At 44.6% G+C, this 12,439-nt stretch overlaps 1 protein-coding gene across 2 annotated transcripts in view; it reads left to right on the forward strand.

Annotated features, from left to right (window-relative positions):
• Positions 1 to 12,439, forward strand: part of CADM2 (cell adhesion molecule 2) — a 2,048,893-nt gene that overhangs the window by 1,787,871 nt on the left and 248,583 nt on the right. For both annotated transcript variants that reach the window (XM_069636448.1, XM_069636450.1), the window contains exon 8: positions 1,886 to 2,064. In XM_069636448.1, the coding sequence (XP_069492549.1) occupies positions 1,886 to 2,064 (179 nt within the window). The remainder of the gene's footprint in view (positions 1 to 1,885; positions 2,065 to 12,439) is intronic.

The raw sequence follows: 12,439 nt of genomic DNA on the forward strand, positions 1-12,439 counted from the left end.
CAACCCAGGGTGTGGTGTTGCCATTGTGGTTTGCTGATGTTTGAGCTTCAATGTGGTCCTGTGTAAATCCCCACAACATGTTTCTGACAACAAAGGATCAGTTTGCCATCATAGTAGATATGCTTTTTTCTTTCTCCTCTGAGACTATATCCACAGTTGACTCTTGACAAAAGGGAAGCTGAGGAGGGGCACTAACAAGGATGCATTTATAATTGCTCTATAACATTTCAGAGCTGGTTAATGCTATGTTAGGCACACGTGAACATCTCCTCAAGGTTCAGAACAATGGGAACATGTGCCATCTGGAGAGTGAACACTTGGATGCCACAATTATGGAATATGTCCAACATGCGTTTAGCATTTCTGCTCTATCAGCAATCAGTGAGAGAGAGAGTTCTCCAGAGATATGGACGTGCAAATGAATGGACAATGGGACATGTTCCTATTGTTTTCTTTACCTGTCTATAATCGGTGCATCAGTGAGTGGCCCAGCATGGAGAGGGCTACATGAAGAAGCTTTGAGCGTGGTAATGGTAGGCCTAGGTAATAGTCCGCTATGATGACATATCGGTTACACATCGGTCATCTTTCGTGTGCTATGCAAACTCCCCATAATCCTGTCACCTTAAACTATGAATCTCAAACATACACAATCTTTCTTGCCTGCAGTTCACATGTTATTTTATTGTTCTCTATAGCATATCCTTCAGGGCTGCGTTTCTCTTTCATTTGGCGATCGGAAGCTATTTCCTTTATTCTCCTCTACTACTTTGCTGCAATCTGCACCCACATTCCCAATTTTGTATGTCTCCCAAAAAGTGCTTGTCAATCCAATGTACCCAAAAGGGAAAATAGGATGCTGAAAAGAACTGGTTCTACGTTGTTTCATGGAAGTGGATTTCTTTTGTTTGCGGCAGTTCACGTTGATGCATTTGGTTCATGTTGTATGTTGTATGTCTTCTAAACACCCCCAACTCTTCCCACCCACCATTATACTTTTGCCCACACATATGCATACATGAACTAGTTCTCCATACAGTAAATGCATCAAAGTGAATTACCATGAGGTAATTCATTTCAATGAAACGGCTACACACCAAATAACCATATATTTGCAAATGTTGTCAGGTTATGTGATAAATGTTAGTTGAGATCACTTGTGTTTTCGCCAGGGCTTCATTTTGGATGCAGGATGCTTAATTGGGGATCACATTGTAACATGGTAATCAAATTGTAAAAAAAAAACAGGCTTAATATAAGCCTGTTTTTCTGCGAGCACCCCATCTCATGATAGAGGCTGTTCCAGATGCAGGCCCTTTTGATACGTACATGGGGTGATAGTTAGCTGAAGGCATATATATGTATAGAAGGTAAGTCTTAGGTATTGGCTTTTAAGGGGCTGGATGGTTAGGCAACATTGATCTATTAGACTTGAAATAGGTGTAGAACCATCATTCTTAGCAGTTTCACATTTCAAATATGCTGTCGCGTCCTGCTGAGTATGGTGGTAAACAAGCCAAATAAACCACCTGAAATATAAATCCATCAAAGGTCCTCAGACGTAAGACTGCGCCAGTTATTTGTTCAGATATTTTTTTATTTATGAAAAAGAATTGAATCATAAAGTTGCCCATGTGCCGCCTTTTTCAAATCAGGGCTTGTTGTCATTGCAAATCCTTGTTTATTTTTTAGTCTTGATTAGGCTCTTCGTATGTACTTACAAAATATATCGGTTAGATCCCGTTGCCTGGTCTGTCTCCTTGATCACACGCATCGGCTGTTAACTGGAGTTAGGACTTTAGATGGACATACATATGTATAGATCTGTTGCTTTCAAACTTGCCGTCAATGTATTTGACGTTGTATTTTGGTTTGACTCAAACAGGCCAGAACCAGTATTGTGGACCAAAGATGGCGGAGAACTTCCAGATCCAGAAAGAATGACAGTCAGCGGTAAAGAACTAACAATCAGTTTTCTTAACAAAACCGACAATGGAACATACAGGTGTGAAGCAGCAAACATGATAGGTCAAAGCAGTGCAGAATACCTTCTTGTTGTGCACGGTGAGTACAAAAAGCATTGTATCCTCCAATTGGGTATATGACGTGTTTTTGTTGTGGCTGTGTTTTGATATTATTATATTTATATATTTAGTTTTCACACTGAGCCAGTATATCTCAAGTTATACCTTATTTACTCGTTTATTGTTAATTTCTTACCTAGATTCTTTTTGAAAAAGTTAAAAAAAGCAAAATATATTTCTCTATCTTATCGATCTTATTATACATATTATGATATATATATATTTATATATATATTGTGGGGGAAAGAATGTGCATGGCAGAGGCGTAGCTAGGGCGTGGTTGAGGGGGGGTATAGTTCTGGGTCTTTTGGTTGTAGCCCCGGATAAAAGCTCAGGGACTACAACCAAAAGGCGACTAGCCCCGAATCCTGACAGTCCTGACATTATCATAGCCCTGATCTTTTCCAGACCTAGCAACACTACTGTGCATGTGCACTTTGTATGAGGCATGGTGTTATTCGATTAGTTATAGTCTATTCTCAGGGCTGGACTGGCCCTATCGGTCGATCGGCCACTGGCCGATGACCTTTGGGACCTTGGGGGCCAGTTTTTTCCTGAGGTGGGCCGTTTTTTTTCTAATTGTGTTTTTTTAATCGTGTTTCACGTCGGCTCTGCGCAGCCCAAGCTTTAGATCACAGACTAGTGCGCAGCCTGACTGAGCAGCCAGCTCGCTTCGGGTGCCGGGCCCGAAAAGGAATGGAAACAAAGAAAACTGACACGCTGTCAGTCTCATGCACGCTCTCACTCTCTGGAGCTGCTGGTCCTCCTGACCTGGAGGTGGGTGGAGCGAGGCGACTCAGGGCGAGCATATTCATCAAAGCAAGCTAACACGTTGTTACCTTGCTTTGATGATTTGCAATGATGCATGCATCATAATCATAGTGCATGATGCATCATGCATATGAGAGGGCCAGGCCGCGGCGGCACTGTGCAAGCGTCCCACCACCCCCCTGAGTAGTTGAACTCAATACACAAAGACTGGCGGGGGGCAGGCGGTCTGCAGACTACTGCAGCACACACAGCAAGAGGTTGGCTGGGCTGCTCGCTCCCTCCCTCCGGTTCCTCTGCCTGCAGGGCTGGGGCCTGGCTGCCGGGGGCGGGGCTGCCCAAGTTCACACAAGCAAGTTACCTTCAACTTTCAGGAAGTATCAATTCGTTGCCCTGCAAAGTTGAAAGCAACTTGTGCTGTGTGGGGGCTGGGACGGCGATGAGACAGACTCCGTGCCGCCACAGTCTTGGAGCCGGAGGGAGAGAGTGTGAACACGTGGGTGACTGATGACTGATGACTCTCTCTGATATAGTGGGCCTCCTCCTCCTGAGTCCTGACCCTGGCATTATTTTTTGGCCACGAGTCGAGGAGGCAGCAGAGAGTCAGCCAGCAGCCAGCCCAGTGCCCAGCCATTGCCCAAAACTGACCGTCGTCGACTCACGAAGACACTGTCTGCAGGCAGCCACTGCCAGCCCTGCAGCCCAGCAGGCAGCAGCACTACTAGAGTAGTGGCCGCGGCACCCACCGCCAGCAGCCTGCCCTGAGCCTGGGCCTGGCCCCCAGCAGCAGCAGCAGCAGACTGACCCCGGTAAGGAAGGACCCAAGAGCCTGGGACGGCCGAGGGGGGTCGGGACTGGGGTGGCGGGGGACTCGGGAGACGTATTTTCTATGAAGGCGTTAATCAGGGATCTGTTCCACTTCCTCACCTGTGGTACCATGAAGGGCACCTCACACACCCGTTCAGTAACTCTCTAACCCCGCCACGGAGGGGGCTCAGATGCCATGATCCATGTGATGCCGAGGCGATCGGAAAGCACTTGTCCGAACACTTCCCCGTTTCCCCGGCCTCCGCTCTCCACCCTTTTCCCACACGAAATGCATTGATGGATTTGCTGTTTTGTCATTTTGTTGTACTAAATTGTATTTGTGTTTTGTAAAATGCTGTGATGTTCTCATGAGCCATGTTCGCGCTAAAGAAACATTTGAAATAGAATGAAATAAATACGATTTTGCTGGCAATGCGCTCCCATTTGTGACACATGGCAGAAACATGTTGAATGGCGATAATACCTGTGCATTTGACAGCAGAGCCTTTCATGCGGCATGTGCACAAGGCATAGCATGGCACACAATGTGTAAGTGATGTGTGTGTCCAGGCATTTTTGGCATATGGTGTGAGTGGCTGGGAACATGATGGCAAGCCGTGTCTAATGGTGCACTTGGGCACGTGGTGGAAATAAATGCTGAGTGAATGATGTAAGCACCTGTGTGTATCACATATTACTTGCCAAATGGGGCACAATCTGACATGGCATGCTCGAACATGCCAGCATGATGGCGATGCATGGTATATGCTAGGAATGCTTGCCCTTTGACCTGAGCACCTGGCCATATCATGAGTGTCCTAGCTAACGATGGGAGTACCTACGCTTTTGCCTGACAATTCCTGATGTGTGCTAGCACTGCATGGTAAACAGTCAGGGCACTGAGGCGTATGATGTGAAAATACGACTTCTTGCGGGAGAAACTTGGCATATGATGGCACTCACTTGAAAATGCTGTGAGTAGCCGTGCATGTGATGGGAGTGTCTTCTGACGATGTATTTACCTGGGCTGGGGCACATGATGGCATTATATGTTATATGACAGCACTGACTGACATCTGATGTATGTAAGAAAGCACATCATGGCAGCACTGGTGGTACTGTGAAGAGCACCTCACCCGTCCACTCTCACACACCCGTTCACTAACTCTCTGACCCCGCCACGGAGGGGGCACTGATGCCATGAGTGATGCCAAGGCGATCGGAAAGCACTTGTCTGAACACTTCCCCGTGGCCCGGCCTCCGCTCTCCGCCCTTGGCCCTTTTCCCACATATTGTGTTTACTGTCAGCACGGTAGTTCAAGCAGTGATTGACTGTGCATTCAGATACGCTCTGAACAGGTACAACACGGAAGGCCGTGGTGCCCCGGGATTGGACGTGCGGCCAGGCCAGGGTGTGCTGGCACGGGCATGGGCGGCGCCCCTGTCACTTCACTGGTATAGCAGGGGCATATATAAGAGGAGGCTTCCCTTATAATTATGTGGCAAGGCCTTCTGTGCTCGTGGATTCTGTGCTGGCAGGTATGTGATAGGCTGAGCCTGAAAGATGAAAGCGTGCTCTCCCAATATAGGGTTAATGGATGTGTGTCCAGTCTATCTGTCCTGTTGCCCATCCTGCCATCCATGCACCCATCAATCCATCGATTTATCCAAGCATCCATCAATCCACCCCCGCCCAGGTCCAATCAACTGCCCATTCTTTCTCTTGCCACACCCCGATCATATTTACATCCATACTCCCCCAACCACAGTACCCAAAGTATCCCTCCATCATCCCATCCATTCACATACCCTAGCTGTCCATCCAACCATCCACCTATCCATCCATTTATCCATCTATTCACTTACCCGTCCATCCATCCATCCATCCATCCATCCATCCTTCACCTATCCATCTTTCTATCCATCCACCTATCCATCCATTCATCCTGGATCCATCCGTCTTTCTATCTATCCATCGTCCGTCCGTTCATCCACCTATCCATCTTTCTATCTCTCCATTCGTCCATCCATTCATCCATCTGTCTTTCGATCTATCCATGCGTCCATACATCATCCAATCCATCCATCCACTTGTCCTGTCCGTTCCTCTGTCCATCCATCAAGCCTCAAGTTCCATCCTTCATCCACCAATACATCCATCCACGTACCTCCCATCCCTCCCTCGTACCCATCCTATTCATCCATCCACCAACGCACCCATCCCTCCCTCCACCGCAGCACTTTACATCAAATAAGAAGGGATGGGCGGGTAGTGTCATACACCTGTCTCTTCCATGGTGTGTGAGGACAACCATCTGTGCAGCGCCACCGAAGAGCGGGATGCTGAAGAACACCAGGAGGGCACAGAGCGGCACTGACTCCACCAGCCACCCAGGCCAGCCAGCTGGCAAAGAGGCGACCCACCGACATCCTACCCCACAGCCCACTCACCTCCACCACCACAGGCGCACGCCTGAAGCTGAGACTGCCTGCCTGCTGCTGCTGGCAGCGGAGAGACAGAGAGACACAACCGGCCCTGAGCTGAGGTAAGAGAGGCGCCACCCAGATACTAGCCAGCACCGTATGGACACATTACGTTGTCCCCTTGCAGATCATATAGAATTTCTATAGTGTTTGTTTGGGCTTGATGGTTGACATATGTTTACTTCCTGTCAGGCCATATTCCCTGAATACAGCCTTTAGCCACGTAGAGTAGAAGTTCATAAACCAGAATCACACCTTTCACTGATTTACCGTGAAAGATATGGCCAGCGACAACTATTGGGACCCATAATATGACACGAAATCTGCAATGCTGGAGGTATATACCCAGGGTCTGGGGTAGATCTGCCAATTTAGGTCTCTGGGTTTAGAGCCAAGTGGCAATTAATTCAAATCCCTGCCCAGATCCTTAGTGCATGTGTACTCTTGGTGCAAATAATGCTGTACCTCCGTTACCAAGCGGAAGCAGATAAGCATGCGTCATGTGCAGTGCGAGCAGAAGGTAAGCGCAGAACTGTTGAAATGCTGTCCCTTCCAGCTGGGATGGAGTGGGGGAGCTGGGACACATTGGTATTTGACAAAGGTTTGGCAGAGGGCGTGCCAAACAATATCTCAGTTACCAGTTTAATGGTATCCACTACGTAATAATTGATAATTTTACTATAGCTGATATGATAGCTCAGTGGGTTGAGCGCTCGCCACTGCATTGTGTGTGTATGATCTGCAGGTTCGAATCCAAGCAAGGCCATCTCAGCCTTTCATCCTTCTGAGGTCGATAAATGAGTAGCAACACAGGTTGGGTGATATTGTATGCATATTTGTTCTATAAAAAAGAGCTTAAACGTAAGTGCTGTACAATAACATTATCATTTGGCCTTGGACGTCTGCTTGCATTCACAGTAATTTGACAATATGGATCTATACATACAGATATTAATGATACATATGGTGATCCATTCTTGCATGCAAAGTTATGTTATTTTATGAGTTGTGTTGTAATGTAACAGACACATGAACCCTCCATAAGTAGCATTTTCTGTAAAGTCGTGAATTGACCCGATTCACGAGTGATGGTTTGAGGGCCACGTTTTGCGAGGGGTGGGCCACTTTTGTGAGGCGAGGGCTGGGCCACTTTTTTGAGGCAAGGGGTGGGCCAATTTTTTTGTGGTGTCCGGTCGTATTTCTTGTCCCAGTCCGACCCTGTCTATTCTCATTGTATTACTGGCTGCATTCACTAATTTGGTTTTACAGAGTCTGCCCAATACATGACCAGATTAAAACTAGTTTATTGCTGGTCTTCATCGTGACCTTTATTCTTCAGGTTGCGGTATCCAGATGCCAGGACCTTCCCTTGTCCCAGGAAAGGGGGGAGATCACCTTCCCAGGGGAAGACTAACGTCCCTTACTCTTCCAAGAAGGAAATGTCCATATGATGACTGCTTAGCATCTCCCAGACCCATCTGCTCCTAGTTGTATCAGAGTAGTATTATTTTCTGTGATTCCACTTTGCTTGAGTTGTTTGGTAAGAATTACTGTCCACCTATATGGACATAAATTCTTCTGTATCAAGGCACACAAGGGTTTAGATGTGTACTTTAGAAATGTGACAGCACAGTGCAATTCAAGCATTTTCTGTTACATATTCTGTTTAGTTGGTAAATGTTATTACGCTTTGTATAAATAGACACCCACAAAAGCAAACAAAAGGAAGAAAATAAAACACCAGGAAAAGGAAGCATAATCATGCATATTTCTCTGTGGCAGCAGGGGAAGAGGTGAAGGAGCAATGAGGTCGGCACAAATAAAAAGCATCAAATATGAGCCTAACCTTTATTGTTTAAAACAAAACAAAAAAAAACAATCAAACGGTTGGACAACAGGAGGAGCAGGGTTGAGTCCAAAACAGCTCTAGGGGGATTGGTTTGCAATCCAAGCAAGCAGATTGGATGGCACACAAATGATGCACGTGAACATTAGTACATAGTGACTGATTGCCATTCTCTAAAAAACTAAATAAAGGAAGAAAACCATAAACTGATCACATGTGCTTTCCTTCCATAAATGAATACAAATGACCGAAGGAGATACTCCTTCTGAATCTGTGATATCAGAAACGTCAATATATTTGAAGGTTACATGCCAGATGAGCTGGCCAGTGCACACACTTGTTGTAGGTAGGGAACTGGATATCTCCTTCTGGGCATTGAAATCAGAGTTTGCCTAGTACATAGGGAAAGCCAGAGGGGACATTTCCAGTTTGAAGCAATTGCAAGTGGTTTTCTGTTTTTATATGATAGAGTCTACTTGTCAACAGAACAGATAGAAGTAAATACCGTGGACAGGATGATGCCTTTCTTATGGTGTGCATACTTTCTGAACAACACTTGAGACAGATTTACACAATGATTTCGATGGATAATCGTGAAAAGTTGGTTCGTGCTGTCATTCTACCAGGGCTCGACTATTGTAACTCCATGTTAGCGGGAGCCAGCAAGGAATGTATCTACAAACTGCAGAAACTCCAAAACAAAGCAGTACGGATAATCTTTAACATCACATGTAGAGACTTGGTTACTACGACACGCAGGGAACTTCACTAGCTTCCCATTGTAGCTAGAGTTCATTTCAAAATGCTTACCGTGGGACATAAATGCCTCTTTGGTGCTGCCCCATGATACCTAAAGGAACAACTGAAAATCTACTATAAACCAAGTAGGAACCTGTGTTCTGTACAGGCCTGCACCCTCAAGATTAATCGGTTTAAGAGAGCTCTCTGAAATGGTCGTTCTGGAATGGAACCGGCCTGGAATGAGCTTTCGGAATCACTAACGAAGGAGAGAAACCACTCCACCTTCAGGAAACCTCTGAAGACTAGATTGTTTGTTGAGATAGAGCCCTGATCTCTTGATATTGTGATTCAGTCTTGTTGTCTGTCTGTGTTTCGTTCTGTGCAGAGCCTGGATGTCTGAGGGCTTTGGCGCTCTATAAATACATAGAAATAGAAACAAAGGCCATGTTTCAGGCAGCTGTCATACGATCAAAGCAAAAGGCCCCATGCCACAGCATCATGCACTTAGTGGGAATGTATTTTGATTCACATTTTGTCGATGGGATGGGTGTATATATATATATATATATATATATATATATATATATATATATATATATATATATATATATATATATATATATATCTCGTGTGATCAAGCAACAAGTTGGTCGTGAAATGTAACGCTGCTGAATCTTCGGTTTTTCTTTCCCTGGGAACTCTCAATTTAATGAGATTTTAAATCTTGTTAATTGCATCAGAACTTTTAAAATATATGTATATATATAAATATATATATATATACATGTATATATATATATATATATATAGTTCTTTATTCATGTCACGCTTAATACCCAGTGGTTTCCATGCGCAGTCCCGGGGATTGAACCTGTGTTGCTTCACGCCGTCTTGCTTCCAAGCCGAGTGCGTTGCCCTGAACTATCATCTGGAAAACAAATATGTCATTTTGATACATTCAGGAAATATAGTAAAGTTCAGATTTCTAAAATGTGTCTAGAAAATTCCACTCACTATATATAGGCAATCTAATAATCATCAATTATTTTATTAAAGAAGGCTGGCGGGCCTGACAATTGAACTTCTTGCAATCACCACAAGAAGATGTACAATGTATGCAATCATTAAAGAATGAAATGCAGTTTCAATATCACAACTGAAGAACAGCTTCAGTACTGAAGGTGTTTTCACCTGTGCCTCTACCTGTTATGATCACAATGCGTAAGGTTCAAAGTATACTCCAAAGAGAATGGACCCTTAAATGAGCATAGTGCAGACCACTCAATGAAGACAGTAGGGGAGCCTTCCACGCCCCTCACCTGGTCCTTGAGAGAGGGAAATAGGGTCCCGGTGGGGAGACTGGGAAACCCTCCTGGTCCAAAAAACCCAATGGACTGTAGAGACTGGTATGTGGAAGCTCTTCTCCTTACTTATCCATTGTGTGGGAGGTGAAGATTCTGGAGAGTTGGCATCACTGAAATGGATAAGCACAAAACATTATAATAATAATCCCAATTGTGTGTTACGATATAAAGGCTTACAAGGAAACATGGGTAATAGCTCTGGGAACTAGGGAAGGCACAAAACCCTGCGGATATGACCAAAAGTGTGGTTTAACATATTCACAGGGTGTGTTAAGGTGAGATGATAAAATTCCCAAGGACTTGATATAGTGTGTCGTGAAGGAAAATAACAGAGAGGGATCCCTTCAAGATGTGGTTTCTCAAGAAAGGGGGCACAAGTGCTCGATAACGCGAAACTCCTGCTTTGAGGCAGGTGCGGTCGCAGCTCTGTAGAGGAGCGAGAAAGCACAGAAACACATGGCTGGTGCCCTGAGACACGGAGAAGCTGATACAAGGCCCTTGCGTTGCAGAAGGTTTCCAAACTGCTGTGCACCCGCAACAGTTATAACGGGGAACGTGGCATGCAGTAGTAAAGTACTTGTGATGAATGGGTTGCGCTGAAGAGATGGAGGCATGAATAGTGCATGGGTTACACACTGTTGATGGGAAGGATGATGATCCAGATGTCCATCCTCGGGGTAAAAAGAGAGAGAGAGAAAGCAAGCCCGGGGGAGGAAGTCACAAGAAAGACTGGTAGGGAGAAGGGTTAGAGATGAGCGTAGATGGAAAGCAGGGAACAGGAATACTTGCAGAGCACTTCCGTCAAATGTGAAGCAATGCACTGCACTGACAGTTTGCAGTCTGTTTAAGCCATGAGCTGGGAGTTTATGCATCAAATTGCCAGCGCCATCTTGGACTGAACTGGTCTGCTGCTGAAGGTTCTCCAATGAGGCACATTTCGGTGCCATCTTGGAGTGGCGACCGAAATGTCTGATGCCTCTTTTTCACCATCTATTCCATAAAGACCATCTCGAATAGTATGACGCTAGCAAATGTATTTATCTGATTATGGGACAACATGCAAACATGCGGATTACTCTGTGGAAAAACATAACCGTCAGAGTAATGATGAACAAACATTTGATTATCCTCAAATGGCAGAGAATCTGAGATGTAGTTCAAAGACTATTTTGCTCGTCCACAACACAGATCCTCACGGGCACTATGTCCATAAGTAGCAATGTCAATTCCTCTCCTCTTTAGCTTATCACCTGCCACACGAGCTCTTTGAAAGGTGTACCTTCACATCGTCCCAGTACTTAGCAATCTCATAATGTACAATTAGAGTACCTCTAGTCTGATTTGTATTTTATTTTAAGTGAATGCGTAAATGACTACACTAAAATAAATATTATGTTTCAGTTACTGAAATGCTATTTTTTGTCCTGCAATGTTTCTAAATAAAACATGATCTAGCCTAATAATGGCCTTCTTCTGTAGGTTGCTTATTGCCCCATACATTAAATATATAATCAGTATAGCAATGTGAATTAACTTTACAAAAATAGATACTTGACTAGCTTTAATGCGAGACCCAAAAGCCATCCATGAAAACCGTTTACTTAAATGAGAACTTACATCACACTTGCCTGCGATCAATGATGTGCTAAGAGCAGTTGCTAAATATGGAGGCTTGAAGGGGACACAGGATTTAGACGGTGAAGCCAAAATAGGAATGTTCCTTTCACCTGCCTTTGCCTTTGACATTGTAAAAGCGTCTACGTTCATTTGTAGAATGCATATCTGCACACACTTAACACGTCTGTTTACACATTTGTAACATCTTACTACCTGGCATATATTGATGACTAACGTTTTTTTCAAAAGTGTATATGTGCCCCTTGGCTATTTTGAAGCTTGTTCTAACTGGATTTCTGCTCTACTGCCTTCCTGCCATCTGCACTCACATGTCACATCCATCAGTCCTCCCAATCATTGCTTTTCCAGTACAACTGCCTATTGGTTCCTCTGAGCTACTGACCCCAAATGAAAAGCTATTATGCTGACGTTATCTGTTTGCAAACATGTTCAGGTTATGGGGTTAATGTTAATGGAAAAAATGTGTCCATTTCATCAGAGCTTCATATTGAATAGATGACTGCTAATTCGGGATCAAGTTCTAAAATGGGTATCAAATGTTACAAATCAGGCTGACTATAAACCATTACTGCAAGCACCCCATTTCACGATAGAGACTGTTTCAGATATTGGTCCTTTTCATATGTAAATGGGGTGCATGCTAGCTGGTGCATACCTATTTGTAGGTCTTGTGTGTTCATACTTGTCATCATGGTATGTAATGTTGT

The sequence above is a fragment of the Ambystoma mexicanum genome, chromosome 7p (assembly GCF_040938575.1).
Source record: "Ambystoma mexicanum isolate Mex_15411 chromosome 7p, UKY_AmexF1_1, whole genome shotgun sequence".
NCBI classification, from domain to species: Eukaryota; Metazoa; Chordata; class Amphibia; order Caudata; family Ambystomatidae; genus Ambystoma; species Ambystoma mexicanum.